Source organism: Megalops cyprinoides, chromosome 16, assembly GCF_013368585.1.
Source record: "Megalops cyprinoides isolate fMegCyp1 chromosome 16, fMegCyp1.pri, whole genome shotgun sequence".
NCBI lineage: Eukaryota > Metazoa > Chordata > Actinopteri > Elopiformes > Megalopidae > Megalops > Megalops cyprinoides.
This window is the reverse complement of record NC_050598.1, coordinates 28,544,910-28,572,229: the sequence shown is the minus strand read 5'-3', so window position 1 is coordinate 28,572,229 and position 27,320 is coordinate 28,544,910. Positions and strand designations below refer to the sequence as shown.

Sequence of the window (27,320 nt, the reverse complement as noted above, 5' to 3'; positions counted from 1 at the left end):
GTTTTTTTAGCCAAGTTGCCATTTTCATATGTGGCCTACAAACTAACTGGCATCCAGTACCATTTCTAATTTTCATTTCCCACTATGCTTTCAGTTTCCTGTTGGTGTGTAGGCTTAGCAAACCGACTGCCTCACCTCTGCTAAGGTTTCTATATAGTCTGCATTAGTGAGGAACATCGTCGACAAGCAGGAGTTATGGAGGTTCCTAACTGCACTGCTGGGCTATTCTTCAGCAAAGGTACCTCATCTAAATTTCTTCAGTAAATATTCAGGCGTATAAACGAATTGGCAGTCAGATCATTGTCACGTACAATACCCATCTTAAGGACGCCATGATACTAATAGCCTGACCTTCACAAAACCCCATATCCCAATCAAGGAACTAACCACAGTTTTGATGTGGTCGCGCTTGTGCTTTTGTGGTTGCGAGTACGAGGGCTGGATTCCATACTGGTACAGCAACCTTTTTTCCCCTCTACATTCATTTGCCAATTCTAACTCAAAACGTAAACAAACGGAAAAAGTACAACTGCTTGCTGGCTGTTCAACCCCTCAAACCAGAGCAAAATCAGTAAGGGTCAATGCCAAACATTGAAACTTAAGTAGAATCTTTGCTGACAATCCTACTGCAAGTTCCCGTTGATAACACAATTAGGGATTTGCTTCTCAGATCAGTTTAAAAGCTTTGTGATAAGCATTAGAGTAAGTGAATTGCGCGTTTGGACAAACCTTATCTTGCGCTGATTAATATTAATTCGTAAGGTCCAAAATGCCTCAATTTGCAATTATAGATAAAAACATTATAGATTATAGATAAAACATACGTCCAATATAAAACAGAAACAGACCGCCAACACAAAGCATTAACTTCTCAGGGTATCTTACCTTACCTGCTACAGGCCTCCCACCAAAAAAACACGAGCGACTTTCGGCGTCTTGAATCTCCCTACGCGCTTGGGGTCAAGGTTGTGCTTAGAACGTGATGCTGCGCAGAATTCTGCGCATTCACTTTTCTAAAAATCATGTGATTGGGTCGTCTTTTTCACTGCGCCCGTTTTAGCGGATCCATGCTCTATAATTGACTATAAATATGAAGCAAATGCTCCACATCATGATGCTCTACGATACAAAGATGTTCTCGCGATAGTCACATAAATGTCAGATTTTTTTTCACATTTACAACTAAATGGAATAAGCCTATCATTACAGTCACACTTTTTAAACTCTTTCTCAGCACGTACCATTATAAACAAAGTATTTCCAGTTTTAAAACTTCCACAGAATAAACACAGAATACTTTTGACACGCTAGCGTTGCATTTAGAGGACAACACGTTTTTATCAACCATGGACATAGATGAAAATTAATCGAGAAAAATAAGTGCAAAATTAGTGCTTGTTATGAACGAAAAAAAAACTTAATGGCATCCACAAAACTAGCCAGAACTCTTTCTTGCAGTCTTCGTTGCTTCCGTCTATAAGGCATGATAATGGATTCACTCGTTAAAGTCGCCTGTTTCCTTTATTTACACATCTGTTAAGCGACTTGCTGCTTTCATGCCAAGGAACCACTGGGACCAAAACTGTCGGTGAAATTCCACGTTACAAGGATCGTAATGTTTTTAACTCTTTACCTTCAGTTATCATGCCCTTGTAAAACAAACCAGACGAACACGGTGCCATAAAGGCTACACAACGCATTCGGCGAAGCAGCTATACCATTTCTCGAGCGTTTCACTTTGGCATTGTGCGAAGTTAAAACGAGTTTACGTCGGGAAGTTTTCGCCAAAGAAATGCGACTCCGTAGCTATGTGTACGCAGTTATTTGAGCACTCACAATGGCCTAATGTTTAACTTAATAAAAACCATACCGTATATTCCTGTATCTCAGTATGTGCCAATCGTAATTAATATTAGACTGGATTTATTGCGAAACCTTTGCAAAAATGAGACAGGAAAATGAGATTAATTTTGCGTGACTCACGGGTTGGATTTCTGTCGCTCTTCCTATTGCCTGTTCTCTGATGTAACTTTTTTATACTACATATCCTCATGTCAAAAACGATTGCAAGTCTTCAGCATGGTTGGCAAAATAAGTATTAGGAAAACAGATTGTTCTGACTAGTAAGTGGCTACGAGACATACTGTGCTTTAGAGATGGATAGTGGTAGCTATCCATGAGTCAAGAAAATTATTCCGATGTTTTGGATTTGTTGATCTGAAGGATGTATTACAATATTGATATATAAAAAATAATCAGTTTCATGGGTATTAGCGGATCATACCCTGAAAAAGGAATCGATATATCGAATTTTCGCATATATAAATGAGCTTAACCTAGTACAAATGCACGATCCTTTTTCGCTGTTATTCCTTTCCTGGTATTATGCCTATCATTTTTATAATTACCGGCTACCGTATGTTACACAAAGCAACGTTTCTATCTTCAAAAAGAGATGGTTAGGTCAAAACTGTGAATCAGTAAAGAACAGTAGCGCTGTAAACAGAGTCACATCGCATATTGTGTGCTCCTAGGGCACATTTGCAGACATTTTCCAGAAAAAAAATGATGTTCGGTACTTTTTAATAATATAACAATTTATTCGAACATAAATGATCACGCAGTTGTAATAATGTCGGTCGCACGATGTGATGGTGATTTGCCACGTCACAGACCGTTTTAATATTTTCCCTATTCGTCTGCTTGGATGTGTCTGATTTTGTAAACTGACTAGCTAGTTATATGTATATGTTTATATATGTGCAATTGACATAGTTATGTATTTAATAAGGATCGATAGATAGACAGAATACTTAGCTCAAACACAGAAACACGTAATAAAAAATGTAAGTATTTATAAAATGGTCCTGTGTAGCAGTGCCTTAGAGCAGGAACAAAATTTTTATATAGGGTACCTATGAATATATGCGTTGAAAATAATCACCTTCACCGGTGTGACGGTGATTTAACGTCACACTTAAAACTTAGCCTGTGTGTTTGCGTTTTACCGAACATCTGTCTGGTGTCAGGAACTTATCTTCTTAATCACATTAACATACGCATCTGAGAGGCATTATTCTGGGAGAATCGGAGAAAAAATGGCAGATTCAGTGTTGAAACTCGTGTCCGTCTGTTTTGGCAGCCCGATTCATTTACCGGGAGCGCGCCCTGTTGTTGTGGGTTTTTTTTTTCGGCTTCACATCTAAGACAACAATATTTTGACTCCGTTACTGATACATGTTCCGGATATATTTGGCCAAAATGACATCAATGGAGATGCACTAGGCCTATTTTATACTTTATTAACTCCTTAACTCCTTTTGCTTCTTCTTCAAACATAGTAGACCTAAACAATGCCATATGTAATATACAAGACCACAGATATTTTGCTGATATCAGTGATCTACCATTTTTCCGGCCTAAAACAATTAATTTTACTGTTTGGTCAGACTTCCACCATTTCCTACTCACTACTGGTGACCGCAACACCAGTAGTCAGTGCGTGGAAACTAAGATTTTATTGCATTCGACGTCAGTTGCTGCCACACAGTGGTGGACATAAGTATTGCAACTATCAGACGGCGACAAAACGGTACTGTATTAAAGTATCTATTTTGCAATCAGGCAAAGGTTAAGATTTATCGATGTATCTGTAAAAATATTTTACAGCAGACTGTCTTTGTAGTCAACAAGCTTGGGTATGCTGATTCGAAGTTATGCGGTGGTCTGAGTTTGAGATTTTCACAATTTTGTAGTTCCTTTTTTGCCTGTACTGTGGAAAGTATTTCTATGTTGGATGGAGCCCAGTTTGCTCTAGGTCACTAAGCTACTTACAGAGTAATGTATCTCCTAAATGGGAAATCTCTCTGCTTGCTAATGGTCATGTGTCATTCAATTGTTTCTTTGTAATTGTATGTAAGTATAATAAACACAATTGTGTTTGTGTGTCAGAGGACCAAAAAAAAAAAAACATCTACTTTTCACAGGAGCGCAACGGTTAGACATTATAGGTGATGTCATCATCATTGCCACTGTGCATGGCTGTCCCATCCAGTGCCAAGCACTTTTATTTGTACAGTAAAATGGCTTTGAGATAATGCTGGACATGTGGTTTTGCATTATGTTCAGTATATGATTGAAAGTAATCGACTTGATCCAAAGCATTTTATATAAAAAAGCACCTTTATAAAGTAATTTCACTAATAACCAGCAAAGGCATTCTTTACATGTTTTTTTCCTAACAATAAATAAACCAATATTGGTTCAAACATGACCAACTGAAAGAAAGTGCATTTAAATCTTTTATATATATAAAACAGTCCTAGGGCAAACCCCTATCAGGCAATTTCCTTCAAGGGAAAAAACACCAAAAAATGAATGTCACAACCCTATATTAAAAGAGCACTCACCTATCTAAAAGATTTGGGGAAATCAAGGCCAACACTACAGCCATTAAGACATGGAAGGTATTTTCAGATTAAGCTGTTATGAGTGTATAAAAATGCAGTTTTCACATTGATTTTATTCTGTTTTCAGAAGAGCCAGGTGAGATACAGGGAAGAGTACTTGCTCTGGTCAACAAATCCTGGACTGTAAAAATAATAATAATAACAATAATAATGTCTTGTTCTGGGCAGATTTCGTACCATCAAGGTAAGATGCTGTGTTGAACGCTCGGGTGTTTTCGGTCCTGGGAGGGGGCAGCTATCCCTGACCCCTTCCCTTCTCTTCCTCCAGTGGATGCTTGGTCATCCTTCGGTTTCCACCAGCAGCAGAGCCGAGGTCCCCTGCTCCACGTCTGACCAGCTCCATGTCCACAGTTTGTAGTGTCAGCAATAGTACCAGTGGCCATTTTTCAGGGGGAAAGAGTGGGTTGGTTTGTGCAGTCCTGCTGCCTTTTAGTCTGTACTCTGAGAGCTGTAGCAGGAGCAGGTCAGAGTCTGTGTTAGAAATGTCCATCAAAGCGCAGAACGAGCGCCCTCCAACGGCGTCAAACCACAATCACGATGCTTACAAAGCCTACCTCTAACCACTCCCCATCCTGTTCAGCACACACGCCCACACACACACACACACACACGCGCGCACGCACACACCATCCAAAGCCACACCTTCGTCCTCCCTTCCTTCATCACACCCCAACAGTCATAAACTGACAGGCTAGGCAATTCATCCTCTCAAAGTATTAATCCACAATATTAATCCAAACAGCATTTTCTCAGCCCACCCATTCTCTCCCCTCCACATTCATGCACTGGCCTAAGGCTGGGTTCCAAATCACCCCCCTTCAACTTCAGCACAGTCATCCCGACTTCACAGCGCACTTTCGTACCGTTGTTTCGTGTCCTAGCTCAGCACACCTGTAGTGTAAAACATAATATCAGTATTAAATCAATCAATCAATCACAGTCGGCTCTTGCCAGGAGTCGACTGTGATCTTTTTGCGACTGGTTGTTGGACTCCCGGGTTTGGAGCAGCCCTTGAGGTGGAAGACAACCTCGTGAGGGTGTAAGAAATGCACTGGTAAAGGGCACAGTAAGCACCGAAAATCTCACCATGCCCAAAAAACTCTCACCCTTACCTCTGACAACATAGTAGACCTCTCACACTCAACACACCACACACTACACCCACTCAACACACTCATACCCACTCATCCCACCCACTGAACACACTCACACCTACTCACCCCGCCCACTCAACACATTCACATCCGTTCACCTCACCCACTCAACACACCACACAATCCACCCATTAACACACGCTTACTCACTCAACCCCCCCCAAAACACAACAAACCATTAAACGCTCCACAACACTCAACGCAGCTACACAGTTTAACTCACCCATTCCCTCCACTCTTCAACACACCTACTCACTCACCAGCCGTAAACACACAACCCCCTCCACCTGCTGCCACTCCCACTGCCTCTTCATGGCATTTCCGTCCCCATGCACATTCTGTTTTCCTTCCTGTTTTTTGGCACAAAATTTATAGTTCATAGAAATAACAGCAATAATAATAATAATAATAATAATAGTGATGATAATATTAATAATACTGTACAACGAAATGTATTTTTTCTCTCTTTTTTAAGTTTTTTTTCTTCAGCTGTTTAATGCAGGGGCGTTGGGTGACCAGGCGTCCAGATCCCCCTCTCAGCTCCGCCTCTCCAGGCTGGCTCTGCTGTCTGCCCTGCCGTTGGTCCTGTGACCCTGGCTGATGGACGGGCTGGACTGGGTCTTCCGCAGGTACCCCTCGGGCCCCTCCACGCGCAGCAGGTCCGCCTCGATCTTGTCCAGGTCGTCGCTGCCCACCCTCAGCTTGGCCTGCAGCAGTGTGATGTAGGTCTCGTACCGGCTCTTCTGCGGACGAAAACCAGTTCCAACAGGTTTTACTGGCAGGAACAAGACGCTTTCACGCGCTGCCAAAGCAACGCAAGAGATACGTCAGGCAATATAATGATGAACTTTTAGACCTGTGAATCACTGAAAATCAATGGGGTGGCAGTGTAGCAAAGTGGTAAGGAGTAGGGATTGTAACCGAAAGGTTTCTGGTTCTCTTCCCCGCTGGGGCGCCGCTGCTGTAAGGTACTTAACCCAGAATTGCCAATATATGCAAATACCCAGCTGTATAAATGGTTAACATGTAAAAATTGTAATCTGTGTAAATCGCTCTGGAGAAGAGCATCTGCTAAATGCCAATAAGGTAATGTAATCAATCATGTTCCTTGATGCCTTAACTGCTGGGGGCCAGGGGGCAGACATGGCAGTAATGGGAATTTGAGGTTGCAGCCCAAAGCTGCCATTTCATTGTAGCATTACAGCTTCAGTCAGTACCAGCCACCACAAATTTAAACCGGCTAATCTGCATTTAAGAGGGGTTTGTCCCAGGACAAGCCTCTTTCTCCTTCTTTCACCCTAACTTTGGAACCTCCAATTGCACATCAGCCTCCTCCCAGTGCAACATCACTTGCACAAGAGCCCTGCAATGCGCCAAACGCAATCCTCTCATACACATGCATGCCACAAACGGCTACCTTTCACACTACAAGTCCCAGGATATTAACAGCAAACCGAGGACAGGCACATTTCCCGCTGACATCATGTGTGCCATGCACGGGTAATTCACATGTCACTAGAGGGTGCTAATGAGCTGTGAGAAAAGGAGAACCTGACCAATGGAAACTACCATATCCTATGGGAGTAAAGCCAATTATGTGGCACTGAGACAGGCTCCCTGGTTATTGTGGGCGAATGACACAGCCCACGCTATAACTCAAAGACTTCGGCTGTTTAAGTGCTTGCTTCGAGTGCAGGCTGAGTCCTGAGCCACTCAGAAACTCTACCCCTGCCACCATCTTCCCTGCAAGGGGGACGCAGGAATGGGGCTTGCCTGTGGGGCGGGGCGGGGTGGGGAGTGGCGGCAGCTCACCTCGAACGTCAGGTAGTGCTCCTTCAGCCTGTACTCCTCTGTCTCCTTGGTTTTGAGGGTGAGGTCGGGCGGGCTGCGGCTGTGTTCCTCCACCTCCATGGAGATCTGCTTCAGCTTGCTCTCATGGGACTTCAGCTGCTCCTCCTGCCACAGGATGGGGGGGGGCAATCAGCACGACCCGGCACACATGGATCCCGCTCGGGTTACCAAGCAACCCACGCTCTAACACCCCGGTGACACCAGCTTTAATTTCTACACTTTGCATGTCAGCAGGCTTAAATTGCCTCTGAGGCTTTAGGAATTGAGATGCGTGTCTCCCTGTTGCCTAAGTGTGTAGACTATGACCAGGACTAACACAGTTAATAAACGTTACAATACGTTTTTTCATCATGATGATGTTAATGAAGAAATGTTCCCTCACTGATGCACAAAGGTACGAATTTTAAGCAGTGGAATGCATTTCCACAGCCCCTTAGACAGCTTTAAGGGGAGGACCTCGGCATGGAGCACACAGCATGGCCTCCCCCTGCACACGTACTGTGTGTGCGTGAGTCTGAGGGAATGTGTCTGGGTGTGTCTCTCACAAGCAACCACACGCATATGGGCTTCAGTTACCCTCTGGGAATCTTCACTGGAAAAACGCTCTCTCTTGTTCTCAGTGTGAGAATTAACAGAGATGAGAGAGAAAGGGAGAGCATAAGAGAACAAGAGTGGGATGAAATGTGCCAAGCTACTGCCTGCTTATTCAAGGTTACAAGTAATTCCACATGAGTGATAACTAATTAGTTCATGTCAGAGCATGCCTTAATTATTGTCCTGTCATGCTATTAAAACACCCGCTTTAGACTAATACTCCCAAATATGCAGCGTGCCTCTGTCTCACAGAGTCTGGGTTCGAGCACGCTCTGTGTGTCACATGATGTGTGACGGGCAGGTGGCAGGGCGGGGCAGAGGACCTGGTTCAGCCTCGTGGAGGATGAGGGCAGCAGGGGTCTGCAGAACTTCTTCATGGAGCCGATGGCAGCCGGGAAGGCCGGGGCGGAGAACAGGGCGGCGACCAGGTTAATGCGCAAGATCCACGACATCATCTCCTCCTCGCTCCTGAAGGGAGAGGAGAGAGGGTGATCAGTACGCAGGGGCTGAATACAAACATGCATGTACACATACCTGCAATGAAACCGCGCGCACACACACTAACACACTAACACACACACACACACACACCTAATGTGCTGTTGTAAGGAAAAGAGCTATTCCTTTTTGTGCCCTTTCCAACTTATTTCCAAGGTAACCCACTCCACCCTAAACAGTGCTGTTGGACAGGCTTAGGAATCGGGCTGGCAGGAAACTCACGGAGCTTGGAAGAGGAACACCCTCCAGTCGGAGGTCTTGAGCTTCAGCACGTTGGGCCGCTTGCTGTAGTCGCTGGCTCGGGTTGCCAGGGCGTGGTGAACACGCACAGCGTTCTTCAAGTCCACCTCTGAAAGGTCCTTGTCTGGTTTATACTCATCCTGACCACAAGGGGGAGACAAAGACCAAACACCACCATTACAAGCTCCAAAAAACAAAAAAAAAAAAAAAAAACACCCACTCCTGGACTGATCACCCCATTTTCTGAGCACGCCCTATACGGTGGTGAATGATACCTTCTGAAGGTACAGGATCGTCCCTTTCAGAACAGCATAGAACTTCTTCCAGCCTCTACGGCCCCGAGGAGCTGAAGTGGGGCACAAAAGGAGATCAGTCTCGTTCAGCCCAGGTTTAACCGGGCCCAAAACAGAACAGAACAGAACAGCCCAGCCCAGCCCAGAAGAGAACAGAACAGCACGAGAACGGCATAGCGGTACTTACTGCGCTTGCCGTCCATGTCCGCATGGCTCTTGCGTGTAAGGACGCCGTGCTTGTATGTTGCAGCGTTGAGGAGGAGCGGGATGGCAATGAAAGGGTTACTGCCATCAGCAACCCGTGCCACCCTCTTCCCCCCACAGTCAGCCTGCTCCTCCACCAGCTCCGAGAGAGACTTCCTCAGCTCCTCTTCCTCTCTGCACACGCACAGGGACACACACGCACGCACACACACACGCACACACACGCACTTTTCATCTACCGTGTGTAAACCTGAGCATTGCCAATAGCACCATATTTTCTATATTTTCTGAAATATATTTACAAGAACTTATCATTCATGTGAGATTTTAATGCATTTCGAGTGTGGTCGAGAGTGTAGTGCTAATGCTTTCACCCAGAAGCCTGCTGTTAACATACATCTCAGAGATGCTGCTTTACTTGATTCATAAAATTCTGCTCCCACAGAGTAAGCCAGGTGTCATCCTAGTTCAGCAGCATGATTGTGATCACCTTGGGGGCTGGGGGGGGGGGGGGGGGTGCTGGCCTTAAACACGGTATACCTGCTGAATGACCTGTGCAAAAACAGGACAGGGAAAGATACTCACATTGCCCATTCCAGCTTCTCATTCTTTATCGAATTGTACAGAACCTAGAGACAGAGAGAGGATGGGAGAGAGAATGAGAGAGAGAGAATGATGGACCATATAAATCCCTCCTGCCATTTTACTTCCCTGCACCCCTGGGCATCTGTTAGTGAGACTGGGCAGCATTATGGTAAGGTGCAGAGCTCGTAACCAGAAGGATGTTGGTTCCATTCCCCATTGGGGCACTGCCGTTTTACCCTTGGTCAAGGTACTTAACTCAGAATTTCCTCAGTAAACATCCAGTTGTATAAATGGATGATGCTGTAACCTATATAAGTCGCTCTGGATAAGAGCATCTGCTAAATGATAATGTATCGCGTGAGTGCTATATGAGATGTAACCATCCTCAGGGGGTAACTCATGGGGTTAATCCATCTATTTCAACACACAAGCATGTATGCTGACATATATGAATTTTTATGGATATTTTAATATATGAATATTTAAGAATCAACTAAAACAGGAAAGAGAACAGCAAACAGCCTCTCCATTAAGGTTGAGGAATGAATAAACATGTCACTAAAAGATGCAAAACTTAAATGTGAATGCCCCTCCGCCTTACGCACGAGGTGCTTAAACTAAATTGTTTAATCATAAATATCACTGAATAATACTGTCTCCTTACAATTATGAGATTATTAAAGGAATACTGTAACAATTGCTCAATATTCCGCATACTTTTTTCTTTTGTTTGGGGGTAGGGAGTTAAATGAAAAAATGTTATTCAGCAAAGTTATTCACTGCAAATCGAAGAAATAGTTTCAGACTGATTCAACAGAATCCTTTCTCTCTCTTATTGAATTTTAGCAGTATTGTAACGATTTCCATAATAAGTGCTTCTGAGAGACATAATGAAAACCACCTTGCACACAATGGGGGTTCCTGGCTCACCCTCACAGAGTAACGTCTGACAATCGAGATCAAATAAAGGCTGAACATCGGCTGAGTGCCGTCACTCTCCTGCACCACACCCTCAGAAAGAGGAACGTTCCTCCACCACAGCACACAATGCAGACATTCAGGTTCTTATTAAATAATGAAACATTTTATAAGGTATTTATTCGTTAATACTGTAAAAATCCACTCTTAAAGGGTGTGTGGATATCCTCTCTCGCCTGGTGAGGATGCAGTCGCTTTCATTGTTGGAACTGGTCTCTGAGCCATGCAGCAGTCTGAGAGCGGTCCCCTCCTATCTCTGCCGAACAGCGCACCCCTCCAGGGCGTGTCTCGCTGAGATAGCGTGCCGCCGCTTCGCCGCGTTCGCCTCATGCTCGCTCGGCTCCTGCTACTGTCTCAGCTGTGCCAGCCGTCATCCGGCTGCACCGTCGCCTGTGTTCGCTGCTAAGCGGAGGATAAATGAAACCTGCGCTCTAATAATTACCTTCAGTAAGTCCTTAGCAAAGTCCTTTCCGTCATTCAGGCCGTCCAGGTTGCCGATGAACTGCTGGCAGGACATTTTCTTCCCAATATTCTGCAGATTAGCACAAATCACAAAGACACACACACACACACGCACGCGCACACACACACGCGCACACACGCACACACACACACGCGCGCACACGCGCACACACACGCACACACGCGCACACACACGCGCACACACGCGCACACACGCGCACACACGCGCACACACACGCACGCAGAAACATACGCAATAATACATGCACATGTACACGCACACACACACATGCGCATACACATATACACACATGTACACACACACACACACGCACACGTACACAAGGTGAGGACTTCCGACATACTGGTTTGTCATCTCTCTTCTTGAGTGTTAGGTCTGAACCAGTCTGAACATGAAACAGTTCTAAGTCTGCAGTAACACTGCTGTGAAGCCTGTGTGGCTTCATCTACTCTGAGCTCACATTAACTCCAGTGTCAAACCCCGCCGCTATGGGGTGGCCCAATCTCTCCACTTTACACTCCACAGCTAACGCTTTCCCCAGGGCCGTCTCAGTGGGGGCTCAGAGAATATGACTGTGTGACTGTCTGCGTGGGAGGGACGCAGTGGGCTTGTGTCAGAGAGCCGCACTTACCACCTGCAGATAACGGTATCCAAGAGCAGCAATGAAACAAGAGATGCACAGTGAGTTAGAGCAGCTACACCAAGAGAAGGAGTGCAGAGCAAAACTGTGTTAGCAGGGATACAGAGTAAAACTGTGTGTTAGCAGGAATGCACAGCAAAATAGTGTTAGCAGGAATGCACAGCAAAACAGTGTGTTAGCAGGAATGCACAGCAAAACAGTGTTAGCAGGAATACACAGCAAAACTGTGTTAGCAGGAATACACAGCAAAACAGTGTGTTAGCAGGAATACACAGCAAAACTGTGTGTTAGCAGGAATGCACAGCAAAACTGTGTGTTAGCAGGAATGCACAGCAAAACAGTGTGTTAGCAGGGATACAGAGTAAAACTGTGTGTTAGCAGGAATGCACAGCAAAACTGTGTGTTAGCAGGAATACAAAGCAAACAGTGTTGGTAGGGATACAGAACAGAACAGTGTGTTAGAGTGTGGAGGGTGACAGAGGAGGTACATTAGCACAGGGACAGAGACAGTACAGGTACATGAACGCAAAGAAGAACTGTGTTTCAAAGAGCAGAGATGCAAAGAGAACTGCCCTGCACATTGTGGGAAGTGAACTGGTGAGAGGTGGGTACAGTACTGTAAATATGCACTATTAGGACAACAGCAGACGATACCCCTGCTCTGTGACAGTGAATATATCACCTGACTATGGCCAGCAGGTGGTAGCACACTAAAGATACCATACTGTAGACCATGCACAGAGGGACCCCAGGAATAGTACCGCCCAGTACATCGGGTCAATTTGTTTATAGATGTATAAAGAACTGTTTCCCATCTTCTTAACAGAATAGCAGGGGTGAGGATTAAGGACGGATTAGCTGATCCAAGATCAGTTCCCCGGGGCCCGAGAGCACCCTGAGCGTCAATGTCAGTTTACTTACGTGTCCGTGCAAGTCTGTGTTGAGGAGCATGAGGGCACACGTCAGGGTGTGGACACCATCTGCAGGACAAAGATTGTTCATTTTTTAAAGATGAGTAAGAGCAAGCTGTGCATGATCAACACCGGCCCCCTGCAGCGCTGCAGCTGACCGCAGGGACAGGAGTCTCCTTAAACACAGCAAAACCGACACTGCCATGGGCACATCTTTCAAAAAAGCCCTTAATAAGGCTGAGAATAACATGATCTGAATAATCATTTCAACAGCCTCCCTAAATATGCAATGGAAAGTGCTGTTGAAATGTCAGATTTCATACATGAATAAGTGGAAGTGTGACACACACACAAAAAGGTCACCTTAAAATAACTCCACGTTACACTGCCTGTTTTGAGCACAATTCGTCTTTTCTAAGTGACCTTCACAGGTTGTTGGCTCAGCCTCTGGTAAACCAATAACAGCGGACAGAACGTGTGTGTGTGTGTCTTGCATGCGAGTATGTGTGCTGTGTGTGTGTGTTAGCATGTGTATGCTTTGTATGCGTGTACGCGTTAACATGTGCCTGTGTTGTGTGTGTGTGTGTGTGTGTGTGTGTGTGTGTGTGTGTGTGTGTGTGTGCATGTGTATACTTTGTATGCGTGTACGCGTTAACATGTGCCTGTGTTGGTGTGTGTGTGTGTGTGTGTGTGTGTGTGTGTGTGTGTGTTAGCATGTGTATGCTTTGTATGCGTGTACGCGTTAACATGTGCCTGTGTTGTGTGTGTGTGTGTGTGTGTGTGTGTGTGTGTGTGTGTGTATACGGGACTTGCCTTCAGAAGTGAGAGCCTCTGGGTTGCAGTAACAGAACCTTCTGGAGAAGTGGACCAGAACCCGCTCCCTCTCCTGCGTCTCGCCCATCAGGGGGAAAGCCTTCAGGAAGGTTCTATACAAGACACAGCGGCTCAAGGTCACAAAACCACAGCAGTCGTGCTAAACAGAGTGGGCTTGTATTCTACAGAAATATAGCAGAGCACAGGGCAATATCTGAGGCAGTGGACACGCTGGCACCGCAACTGAGAATCCTGAGCACAGGACCTAACCAGAACTGCTTCTCTGAAGTGTCCGGCTATGCAGGTTGCGCTGAGTAAGCAACTGACAAGCAAATGGATAACAGCATGAAATACAAGGTATATCTGTGATGTTCTTTCAAATCCATATACATTACATTAGATTATTATCATTTAGCAGACAATTTTCCATTTATACAGCTGGATATTAGCTGAGGCAGTTGTGGGTTAAGTACCTTGCCCAAAGGGTACAACAGCATTACCCCAGCAGGGAATCGGACCAGTAACCTCTCGCTTAAGACCCCTATCTGTCCAGACTCTGCACTTTGACCCTGTGGACTCAGAGCGAAACCCACCTGAGCGCCCGGTCCAGCGGCAGGCCCGTGAAGTCAAAGAAGCGCAGGTACTCCGCTGCCACCAACTGGCTGAATTCGTTACTGCGCGAGAGAGAAAGCCGGTGAGCCCGGTGAGAAAACCCATACGGACAGAGCAGCCACGCTCACACCCCTGCCTCAGCCCAGCAGTCTGAGGCACTGAGAGACGCAGGCAGTTAAACAGGTTACAGGGAAGCACCAGCAGAGGGAGACAAAACCACAGGAGAGACCGCACAGGGAGACACAGCAGTACAAAGAAATATAACACACCGTAACACAGGGAGTTACAGACGAAGAGAGAGATGCCAGCAGAAACAGCACAGGAAAAACAACGCCACGTTGGGAATACGATACATATTTCACATCATTAGATCTTCAAATTTTCCATCTTTCAAGACCATATATACAAATCAAATAAATAAATAATCAAACCGTATCTTTTCCCCGCTAAGTGCAGTACCACAGGGGAGACCTGCATTTACTCACACTTTCATACAGGGGGAAAAAAAAAAGATCAACAAATCGATTTATTTTATGAAGGGTTTATGGGCTATCCATAATGAATATGCATGAGGGGGGGAATTCACCGCTTGATTTTCTTCATTTTATGTTAATTAAGGAACGCTGGAATGCTGAGCCGTGTAATCGATTAGTAATCTCATGGTTGAACACTCAATTAATTCCGGCTTATTCCTAACTGAGAGACAGCAGTTACGGAGACACAGGCAGAGAGACTGTGCAGGGAAACAGAGGGTTAATTTCACAAACGGATGGAGACCACAACCTCCTGCTATGGCACGGCGAGGCGCACGGACTCACTTCTTGCCCAGGTGCCGCGCCACGTCGCAGCGCTTGAATCCGTCCAGGTAGAACAGCCGCTTGGCCAGCCGCTTAGCAGCATCGCTGTCGGCACGGCAACCGTTGGCCAGGGTGTCGGTGCTGCCCTGCTCCAGCCGCTCCAAGCTGCCCAGCTCCGACTCCGAGTCCGACAGCACATCTGTGAGGTTGGCATCGCTGTGGAAACGTGCACAGGACACACCTTCTCAACGATCAGCTCCAGACAGACCCCCATCAACCGCACTTAAACTGGGGCCCTTTAGCCTTCCATTGTAGTGTTCAGCTAAAGTGTCTCAACTGCTTCCTTATTAAAAGTGACTACATTTCAAACAGACAGACAGATATACAGGCGCATAGACAAACAGACAGATAGGCAGAGAACACAGACAGACATAGACAAATTGGCAGACAGACGCTTGTTTTTACTTCACATTTTGACTGATATTTCCACTCACTGGCGCTGTACCACAACACTACAGCAGTATGTGACTCATTTCGATTGGAGAAAACATAAGCCAAAGAACTGAGCTTGGGGAAACAGTCAGCACAGACAGCCGTCGTTGGTGCACGCAGTCCATAAGAAGGCAGCTGCCATTCACTTTGTGCACAATGCTACCAAAAATGTATGCCAGATGTAAGCCCAATGCATGCAAAAAAAGGCTGTTGGGGATCCACCGTGTGTCTCTGTCCCTCTACACTCTGCACTGCAGCGCTGCATAGGTCTGCAATGAAACCAGACTAAGCCCTACGACCAAAAAATGAAGAAAACCGGGCGTGGCACCAGAAACTGTCCAGGCCAGCATCGCCTTATGGTGCTTCAAACTCAACACAGCCTTGATTTCAGGAGCCCAACTTAGAAACTGATTTTTTTTTATAAATAATCAATGAGAAAATCATAAATGTGTAATGAGAATTTCGAAAAGCGTAATTTCCTGGCACGTCCGTATTCAAGTGACAAACAGATAGAGCCACACAGAGCACATCTGTAATTACGCGTGTGGTGAGGGGGGGGGGTGACCTGTGACTTTAAAGCAAGGAGAATCTTTGATCAAATTATCCAGACTGATTAACTTTCAGGCAGCACAAAGGACAGTGCGCGTTAAAATGGAGACTTCCTCCTTCTACACTCACCCACAACACAAGAGGAGCATACAGCACACACAGAGAGCAAGAAATTCTGGTGAGAAAATGATGGTGAAAGTCTATGCACTTTCGAAGAAAGGGCACCAAAGAACTAAGCTCACCTTCACATTTTCTGTAGATGATGGCAGTTTTTTTTTCCTCTTTGGCAAAACGCAATAAGCACAATTGCATTATCCCTAAATTCAATATAGTGCAGTAATGTGTTGGCCGCCATGGTTCCATTAGCACTTAATGTGCTGAGATTTTGGCATAAATCTCATGCCTACCACACTCAGCCCTGAAGCCCAGAACTCTCCCATTTCACCACTAAACCCCTGACTTTTCCCCTCTAACCACTGAACCTCAGACCTCCCCCTCTAACCACTTAAACCCAGACCTCACCCCACTCACCACTAAACCCCAGATCTCTCCCCTCTAACCACTAAATCCCAGACCTCTGCCCGGCCGCCACCAAACCCCAGACCTCCCTCAATTCACCAACAGACCTCAGACATTTCCCCTCACCAGTTACCACTAAACCATCATTTAGCGATACCCTGGAAGTCTTCTGTATGAGAGAATATTTACTCAAGGGAGTAATGTCACTGCAATTTTTTGTCCACTTGCACATCAGGCCCAGAAGGAAAGCATCACTTTCAGTGGTTCCAACAGAAAGCACCACTTCTCTTCTCCACAGTTCAAGAGAGACTCTATGACGGCACTGCTGAATCTGTCTGTGTCACACTGTATTACAGCTCTGTACTTCACTGAACGCCAGACCAGACCTGAGAGGGTGAGCTACAGTTCTCATTTTTCATTTCCGCATGTAACCATTACACAAAAATAACTGTAACAAAATAACAATGAACACACTGTAATGACAAGGTAGCTCGTTCTTCACCAACTGCTGCTCCAGAGCTGAAGAAAATAATTAAACTACACCCTTACACTCTAGCTCTTCAGAGTTAATTCTGAAAAATGCCAGTCTCCATTTACATATACATTTATATAAAACTGTCATCAGATGCTCTTAATCAGAGTAACTTACATAGGTCACAATTTTACCCATTTATACAGCTGGATTTTTACTTTACTGATGTAACTGTGGGTCAAGTACCATGCCCAAGAGTACAACAGCAGTGCCTCAGTGGGTAATGGAACCAACAACCTTTCGGTTGTGAGTGGTGCTCCTTACCACTACACCACACTGCTGCCCTACACAACCAACACCAAAGAGCTGGAGAGAGCTGCTGCATTTCTCAGTTGGCACTGGCTGGTATGGTTCAGCAGACCTGGAATCGGTGAATGAAATGTTTGTTTATACTAATACCCCTGCAGCAAAAACACCAAAGTTGCAACACCAAGGCAAATTAGCTTCCGCTCTGCAGCCACCTATTGATGAGAAACGTCCTTCTGCCTGAATCCTGACCAGAGGGGAGTGTTACTGTGTTTTAGTAAAGCAGAGAGAGCATATAAAAAGCACCAACTTCACTCCTTGAGCCTCCACAAGAAGCATCATATTGACACAGTTGTGAAGAATAACAAAAGACGGCCAGCCTTCCTGAAGTGCGTCCGTTTTTGCGAGAGCCGGTATCCTGCTTTGTCCCGGCCTGTCGAAGTTTAGCTGCTCCCCGCTGCATGCCAGCTGGCTGCATCTGCTGGAAATGGACTCGCTGTCCCCGCAAGTCTGAGCTGTAAGATCAGTCGCCTGGAAACCCCGGGGTCTAACACAGAGCTGGGTGCACTCTTTACCTGGGGCGGCGTTGCTGACTCTTTGCTGAGTTCTCTGCGGTTCAGCATAGAGATGCATCTGTCCTGATCGTATGGCTTGAAGCGCAGCGTGTCCTGAGAGCGCGCACCTCGCCGCAGACAGCGGAGCATGAGGCGGCTTGTCTGTGACTCACGCGCCAATCTCACGCCGGGCGCATGGCTTCCTTCGCTCGCGCTCACAGGGCGTGCCAGGTAAAAGGGCGTGCCGGGGGGAGAGCTCGCGCTGCTCCCTTCCACGGCGGCTCCTTTACGGCACTCACTTCCACAGTGCGTTTCAAAACACTCTTCCACGTTTTTTTTTTTTTTGCAACACAGTTGCAGTGTAGAGAAACATCTTAAATATTTTCCATCCCTGGCCCCACCCCGGTGATTACCGCTCGCTTCCGTCACACAACTCATCATCCTCCCACGTCTTCTCTCCATCCTCGCATCCCTTCAGATACCCGAATATATTAAACTGCACTATGGCACAGTCCTCTCGAGGTGGCAATATTGGGGATATCGACTAAGAAGCAAGAACCACACCGTTTGCCAAAAAGGGGAAACCACGTTGCTTATTTTGCAACAGGCGTTTCAAACATCTCATTGTTTCTAAGTAAATCCTTTTAAGAGGTGAACAGCATTAAGCAAACAAGCGAAGTTTCGTCACTGTTATATTGATCCGTGTTGCAAAACAGACATGGCCTAAACCTTTACCAGAGAGAAAACACACGCTGGTAGTATTAAAATGACGATAATTAGCAGCTAAACGTTTCGATCAGTGGTACAATGCGGCAGCCCTCTTAGATCAAAATTAGACTTGATTGTTGCAATTTTTGTTGTTGCTGTTTTTTTTTTTTGGAAATTGATTTTTCTTCCATTAAAAGTAAGAATTCGGCCGACGGTATCTAAAACATTACAAAGTGTAATTCACAAGTCCAACTCAATACACTCCTGTTCTGATCAGAGAAGTGCCTTGCGCGTTCTTTTCTCTCACGGCAAAGTTAGAGGCGACTTCATTAAACCACCATCGTTTAGAACTTACAGCAATTCCAGCAGAAAGTCGAAGTGCACGTCGTACTCCTCTTTCCACATCTTTCTATGGGGTTTGTGCTCAGTCCCACGGGGAGCGCGAGAACCTCCGCAGGTTGGTGAAATCCATTACCGTTCCGATTGGCGAATTCATCCGAAGCGGCTAGAGCGGAGCGCTTTTTATCACACTCTTAGCAAAACGGACTTCGAAACCCGGCATGACGTAGATCAGCTCTTGGTTCAGATTCAGTGTTTTTTTCAGATAGTTTACGGATTAACACACGTATCAACTGCGCTCATCACGCAAGACGAACCACAATGCTGTTTCGTTCTCTCTTTCTCTCTCTCTCTCTCTCTCTCTTTTTTTTTTTTTTAGAAGTTTTGAAGTCCACGCATCGGGGGAAGGGGGCGGAGTGTCTGACAACGTAGCCTATTACCGCTAAAGCGAAGTTTTCATTTTTCCGTTGAATGACTCCAAGGATTTGTGCTATAGCACCTCCTTATAAGCCAACGGTGCTGGAAAGAACGCCGTTCTAACAAACCACGATCAATAAGAGACACGATCCAAGAGGATAAATGATAAATTCTAGAACATGTTGTAATTACTTATTTGACGAGCTGAGACAACAACGATGCGAAACGATGCTCAGATGTTTCCTTATTCGGTTCGACTAGAGTTTGCAGAGACTTGGACGTCTGCATGGAGGAATTTGTCCGAACAGGGAGTAGACTCCCATCTGCTACGAATTACCGCTGCAGACAGGCGGAGCGGCACCAGACCCTCTCTTGTGCCTTATTGCATTAGCTAGCGTATTTCAAAGCATCGCACCGGCTTGTTTGTGCACTGCAAACAGTATCACGGCCCCGCGCGAGCTTAAATACGGCGGCCTCGTGAAACAGTAACACCGGGGACTGACGTTACGACGGGGGGGGGGTTGTCTGCAACTTTGGAGGTCAAAGCATGAGTTTCCACCAGGTTACCTGCGCTGTCCTCCCCTAACCAGCCAGTAGGGGGCGATTTCTCTGGGGCACACGATGCAAGATAACAAGGGAAAAAAATGAAACAAGAGTAACTGATGGTAAAGAATGGTGGTAAAGCCAAGGTTCTTGCACAGCATTGCAGCCTTTTCACACATCAATCAGACAGGAAAGCACACGGTAATACCTCTCCCCTTCATTGCTCTGTAAGTCTCAGTTTTGCTTCTATTTTTTTGCTGTCCATGCAGGGTATTCTCTGCCGGCAGTGAGTCACCTCCCGAGGAGACAGACGTCAGGGACAGATACCCGCTGCAGACTTCTCCACTGCGACGGCAGATCTTTATCACCCTGCTCTGACACATTGTGGTATTCTTTCCGCCTCTTATCTCTCTCTGTTTTTCTTCTTCGAGGGACAAAATGCTTGGAAAAGATGGGGGCACCTGACAAACCGTGTCACCCTAGCAACCTGTGGCACCATATGCCCCCTGGAAGGTGTGTCCAGCCTCCTAGAAGACCCAGGGCTCCAGTCAGGCCTGGCGCTATGGGGGTGCTTAGGGGTGCATTGCACCCCCAGACAGACCTCAGTGCACACCCAGTTGTCTCCTTATATCCCGATGTCTACATAGCATTTATGACTTCTTGTGCACCCCTATGGATTGCAGCTGCACCCCTCTGTATTTTCTCCTGGCACCGCGGGCCTGGCTCCAATAAAGCAGACCATTAAAACCATAATCCTCTGCTGTTTAGACATCATCAAAACAGGCTCATAAAACGGAGCAGGTCACACTTCTAACTGGATGTAAACAGAGTTCCCTGTTATATCACATGACAACCTGCTTGTCATGTGACTCGCTGCTCATCAAACTGCATGAATTCACAAAGGTCATGTGACCGCGAGGCAGGGCCGTGAGATGAAGGGAGCTCGCTGTTCTACTCATCAGCTGAACCGTCAAGGCCCAAATGGAAACCAAATTGTAGGTAATGATACTCACTGGAGCCCAGTCAACCATATAAATACCTCCATGATTGCATGGGGTCCGGTGATCAGGGAATCATTGCACAATCCACCGAAAGAAAAAAGGTAAAAAAAAAAAACATGGCAATGAGTGGAAGCCCTAGCCTGCAACTGGCTTTGTTAGACATAATGTCCAGTGAGATTAGGTTTATATTGAGCACAGTCTATGCAACCTACTTCTTTGTTTTCTCTGGGAGAGATGTGTGATGTATTGAACTCACAGTTATATGTGACTCACTGCAGAGTCACATTCAGCATAAGCACAGAACCAGTGAAGACACACTCCCCAGGACAACACCAGGGCACTCCTTGTAAGACATGAACATTTAAGTCTAGATTGAAGCTGCTTGTCGTAAAGAAATACATCTGAACATTTTGCTCCTATGTGAAAAAAAAATCCATCTTCCTTTCCTTTTATCATTTTTTAACATGTGCAATGAGAGAAACAGTTAATAAAATATAAGTTCTCTGAAATAGTCATATTTCTTATTAATCGCCGCAAGACTGAAGTATGACGTCCGAATGACAGTGTGGAGACATGCGAAATCCCCCTCCATCCTGCCCCCTCCCTTGGCGCCTGCATCTCCTGCTGAACAGGAGCGGATTACTGGCGGGGTAGAGCGCGTTTCCGAGGATTTGCCGCTTAAGAGCGACATGTGCGAGGATGTGTTTGTTTCCGCGGCGACAGGAGACAGGTAGCAGGGATCGCTCAGACTTTTAAAGAGCTCTCTTTCCGCCGCGCTTGCCGCCACCGTCACCCGTAAACGCTCATCCCTGTAACCTACTTACGCGTGACGGCGGCGGGGCGGAGCCAGGCCCCCGTGAGGCCTGTGGCAGCCGCAGTCTAAAAGCAGTTGACAGGCAAATGCTGCGAGGTCCGTTCACTTGCTCAATTCGTCCAGCTAAACACCTTCCCTGGGTTTCCTTCTCAAATGTTTATTGTTTGTTGTGGCTTAGATATATACATTACGTTATTGTCATTTAACAGACATTCTTATCCAGAGTGACTTACATAGATTACAATTTTTACATGTTATCCATTTTTACAGCTGGATATTTACTGATGCAATTCTGGGTTAAGTACCTTGCCCAAGGATACAGCAGCAGTGCGGGGCAGGGCAATGGGGAGTTGAACCAGCAACCTTTCAGTTACAAGCCCTACTCCTCACCACTATGCTAAACTGTACCAACACATTATAATTGTAAGGTAAAGCACTGGTTATTTTTCAGAGGACAGTCTATGTAGCCATTTGAACATGAGTCACCTCAAAGACGACCCCCTCAATATATCACCAGCATAGTTGTGAACTAATTAATAATGGTCCACCATTGTACACAGTCTGTCTGTGGTGGTGGTGGTGGCGTGACCCACGATGGTAGAGCACCATGGTAACAGAGGGTGCTGACCGGGGGTGAACTCAGGAGACTAGGGTTGTGTGTGTGTTTGGGGGCATGAACCAGAGGGACAGATGGGATTGTCTGTGGCAGTTGTGATTACTGCACTAACTGGATAGGAAAGGAAGGCAGCTGAAAAGCACGTAACCGATGTGGCCACGTGCATGCTGGCGATTTGTTCTCTGTCTCTACATCTTCATGGGATGAAGGTTCCCTCGGGGAGGCGGACATGTTAATATGCATATGTTGTTAAAAATAATGTGTAAAAAAATCTCTGGCTCACTGTCTGCTGGTGTGCTTTTCCTGGGCCCACTGTTGCATCTGTTACCCTGGGTACTTGAATTTTGCGTTGTGCACCCAGCTGGTGGCAATCTGGGACTTGAATGAGGAACAGCAATGTCACCTCCTTTACATTCGGGCTCGCTGTCCCTGGTCGAAGCTGTGCGTGCGCTGATTCAAATGCCAGCTGAACCCAAAGATTCACAGTCTGGCTTCGCGTTTCTCTGTCGGCTGGACTCGGCTGTGGATGGCATGCCGGCGAGTCTCTGAATAGCCTGTCCTGAATGAACACCATTGATACGAGAGGTCTCTGAATTGCATATGCCGAGTGGACGCTGGCGGTGGCCGGATGCAGACAAAAAATTCGTGCAGTGGCCCCCTGTCTGCCAGCGCTGCTCTCTTTACACAGGGAGCACTGAAAACCCTGCGCTCTCCGGAGGGAAGGCTGAAGACGATGATGTCACCCCGAAAAACAATGCCTCTTTCAGAGGGGCTGGCCGGCCGGCAGGAAGTAGCCGCTTGTTTAAACGACTACATCTGTTGAGCTGCTGCAGCCAGATCGCTCCGTCTGGGGGAAACCCCCCTCGGTAAAAGAGGACCGTAAATCTGCTGCAGGGCCTTACTTTTCCAGCCGAAATTAAAGAAACTGCTGTGCTCCCCGCCAATCAATTTCACACCAGTTTCACTCCTGTGCTGCCGCTGGTCATGAGGCATAGTGCTTTAGCTATAAGACTGGGTTACTCTTCACCAAATACAGGGTTTAAGCCTGTTGTCGTACCATTTAGCAACACCTTATCCTGAATCACTTTGTTAAATATCTCTGCAAATGTATATTTAGTCAACTGCATGTATGGATAGTATGCAAAATGCACCTTGTAGTGGATTAGGGCTTTTTATAAGCAAATAATGAGTGTAATATATAACCAAAGTAACTGATATTGAAACAGAATGTACCGCAGATGTTGAAACAAAAAAGCCGTCTTTTCTCCTCTTCACCTATTTTACTAGGGAACTAACAAGTTTCAAAGATTTGAAACCAATTTCTAGGGAATCGCATGGGTATTATACGTAGCACACCATACATATCTTTGGTATTATTATATTTGACAACGCTTATGCACATGCAATAAAATTATTCTGATTGGAAGATAAACTAAATGTCAGTCAACCATAGTCCACCACAGTCACCCACAGTCAGACCCCAGAGGGAAGCCTCTCTGGCCTGGACCACGTGCACGTGTCCAGATCAGCAGCGGGCCTTGGCGATCATACAGAAACAGTGGATGGAACACTGTGAAGAACTGCCCGCATTCTGATACAGAAATCTGGGTGAACAGCGTCCAGCTCAAAGCAACAGGAAGGGCACATGCTAAAAAATATACCACAACATACAATAGGGATCCCAGTTAGCATCCTTATTCAGGGCAACCTGAACTGTACTGTACTGAAGTGTAATCAGTGAGGACCCTTAAACATCCACTTAAACAATATATGACACACATGCATTCAGCAGGAGGTATTTACTGAATAATTCACATGAGTTGCTTGGTTAATGGTACAGTGGCAGCCTCCTACGTGGAAAGTGTTCCTGCAACCTCTCCTGTGCAATCCCTGCAATCTGTAACCCCGACAGCACAGAGATGCCTACAAGACATGCATTAGATGAGATACGGTGGCAAATCCTTGACAGTTTGAAGAGACCGTGAAAGAATGTTTGAAAACAGATATAGATGTACATGAGGAATCTGGGATGCAGTTTACTTCCATTTTAGTTTTGATCATGCTGCCACTGATGCATTTTTCATAGGCCATTTTAGTGCATTACACAATGGCAGAGCTTAAAAGGAAACACATACATATTTTTGAAAAAAAAAAAAAAAAACAACTACCTTAGGGGCCGTTACATAAAACATCTAAATATACCCACGCTGCCATGTGCAAGCGAACAAAAACAGGTTAAAGAAGGTTTCACACAGACAGAATGGCAAGATTGATGTCTCGACACTGACGTCGCGCTCAGGGTTCGCACTTTCGATTGGCGTTGCCTGCCCCCTGGTGGAGGACCCGTGTCACTGCAGAGCTTTTGTTGTTCGGTGGGTGGTTTTGTTTCCCGAGAAACTCTTTTCGGGTAATTTTGCATTACATTGAATGAATGAATCGTCGGCGACAAATTACTGAGCGCGCCACACGAAGACGTGCGCCACACTGAGCCCCGCTCCGGCAGCCAGCGGCGGGTCCTCGGCAGCTCCGGACTGTGCGGCACCGGCTGCAGGTCGCCATGGCAACAGACAGAGCTCCCTGTAGCGTGGAAGTGAGCGCAGACAGGCAGGTTAAATGGGAGACTGACGGAAAAGGCGGAATATTGATAACATTTTTTTTTAGTGAGTGGTCTGACTGACCCGACCATTGCTCGGAATCTCTTTTTCTTTATGTATGATACATCGTAACAATTTGTGCGCACGTCTGTGTGTTCAGATTTATGATTACAGTCCTCATTGTTGCGGCTTTTCAAGCATTTGTATGTGTGTGCATAGATATGTGTGTGTAAATATACTAGCATGCATGTGTTCATGAATGCAAGTGTGTAGTGTGTGCATATTTATAAGTAATGTGTGATTGTGTGTGTGTGTGCATGTGTGTGTGTGTGTGTGTGTGTGTGTGCGTGTCTGCGTGTGTGTGTGTCTGCAAGAGTCTCTCTCTCTCTCTCTGTATATGTGTGCGTGTTGGAACGTATAGCTTCAGGGTAATTTTGGATGATAAATGTGACTGTCATCCACCTCCTAAACCTTAACGGCTCTCCATTCACGCAGCCATTCTGCATGTGCCTGCACAGGCTACTCAGAGATTATTTCGGACCCACGGTCAAGTTCCCCCGTTTTACTACGCCGTCATTGGACGCCGCCAACGGAGATGACCAATAAGCAGCCGCCAGAAACCGGCCCCAGCATTTTAATGACATCATTGATTTTCTGAGGGGTTAGCAGAAACATGCATTATGTATCAGGGTGTGATATGCGTATCCCCGGGGAGTCAGCAAATCTACACAGCATTCACAGAACCACAAAACAAAGACCCCCCGCAAACGCGCCGGCAAACCTGGCGGCAGCCACCTCACACGGCCAATCCCAGCATATGCTTTTCCTCTTCAGAACCACCAGGACTGGCTGAGCTCTGCAGTCACTGTTAAATTTCCCTCTGTGTATTCAGCCCATCTCAGAAATGATCCAAACCCAGCCATCTTATGGCTCTCCCATGGTAGCAAGACAGCCTGCTACCAGCAGCCCTTTCATAGCTGGGCATCCCACCCCAGTACAGTGGTTCCCTGCTCTGTCTGCTCCATTTGAGAACCGAGCAGCGAACCTCAAATCACAGCTAGCTGCCTCTTTAACAGTCATGATCCCAAAGAATCGCTCCACATGCTCTTAAATACACTAAGCACAAAACTGAACTACCTGGAACACATTGATGAAACATGGAATTCATGAAACACACTTGGACACGAAGCACATTGATTCATTGATGAAACACACGTAACTGTTCATGGAATCCACTGAAACGTGTACACAGAGTATTGAAAACATTTAAACTGAATTACACTGAGGTTCTTGTGAAGGAATCTGCCTCAAAACTGAGGTCAGATTTTCTGGTCTATTTATTTTTTCTCACTCGTCTTCCTGTTTTTAAAAAGCTCTGTTTGTGGCAGGTCTCTGGTTGTGTAAGGTAACGTGGTAACGTGTACATGTAGGCAGGGAGGCTAGGCATCAATACCACTGAATTAACAGGAGTAATGATTACCTTGGTGCAGGTGAAGTGTAGGTTAATGGAATTCTAATTGAACTGCTGTGCTTTGATCTTACACAAAGGTGCTCACACTGAGGAAGGTGCAGGTGACACTGAGGCCCTACCTGACAGAGCTGGGGAAGGCATTGCTGCTGTCCAGGGTCCCCGGGGTGTCGGAGTGGAACCCGTTGGGCAGGGCCCGGAGCGTGGAGCGGCTCAGCACATTCTCGGACCGGCTGCTGGTGATGGAGTTTCTCAGAGGGCTCGGACAGCTCTCCCCATTGCCCTGCCCTGCACCAGACCCAGCCTCTAGCCCCGCCTCCGGCCCCTCCTGTTCCACCACGGTGGCCAGCTCCAGGGGTTCGGGCAGCTCGGGGCCCTCTCGCGCCCTCTGCTGGATAAGCGGGGTGAGGGGCGCCTCGAAGCTGACGCAGCTGTCCGTCTCATCCGTCAGCGACAGCACGTCCAGCGAGTCCAGGCTGCTGTAGTACGTGCCCCGCAGCAACTCCGACTCCACGATGCGCTCGAATGTCGAGCTGAAGCCGTCCTGGTTCTCCCTGACCTCCGACCCCTCCTCCACCTCCACCTCCACCTCCGCCTCCTCCACGATGCGCTCAAACGTGGAGCTGAAGCCGTCCTGATTTTCCGTCTCCTCCTGCCCATCCTCCTCTTCCTCCTCCACCTCTGCATCCACCTCCTCCACTATGCACTCGAACCTCGAGCTGAAGCTGTCCCGGGTATCCTGGATGGCGTCCGTCTCACACTCTTCTTCCTCCCTCTCCTCCTCATCTTCCTCTTTCATTTCCTC

At 46.5% G+C, this 27,320-nt stretch overlaps 1 protein-coding gene across 2 annotated transcripts; it reads right to left on the bottom strand.

The window, feature by feature from the left end:
* Positions 1-4,406: 4,406 nt before the first annotated feature.
* Positions 4,407-27,320, bottom strand: psd2 (pleckstrin and Sec7 domain containing 2). Of its 2 annotated transcripts, none has more exons than XM_036548851.1 (13): positions 26,638-27,320; positions 15,145-15,339; positions 14,308-14,388; positions 13,715-13,827; positions 12,912-12,970; positions 11,309-11,398; positions 9,889-9,932; positions 9,287-9,477; positions 9,082-9,152; positions 8,789-8,946; positions 8,392-8,536; positions 7,436-7,579; positions 4,407-6,366 (listed from the first exon to the last, which is right to left on the bottom strand). In XM_036548851.1, exons 1-13 carry the CDS (start codon positions 27,312-27,314, stop codon positions 6,160-6,162), a joined length of 2,175 nt encoding a protein of 724 aa, XP_036404744.1. In that variant the 5' UTR covers positions 27,315-27,320; the 3' UTR covers positions 4,407-6,159. The 2 variants fall into 2 exon arrangements, with proteins under 2 accessions (XP_036404744.1, XP_036404743.1); XM_036548850.1 differs by lacking the exon at positions 26,638-27,320 and adding an exon at positions 19,079-19,343 and having other exon boundaries at positions 4,408-6,366.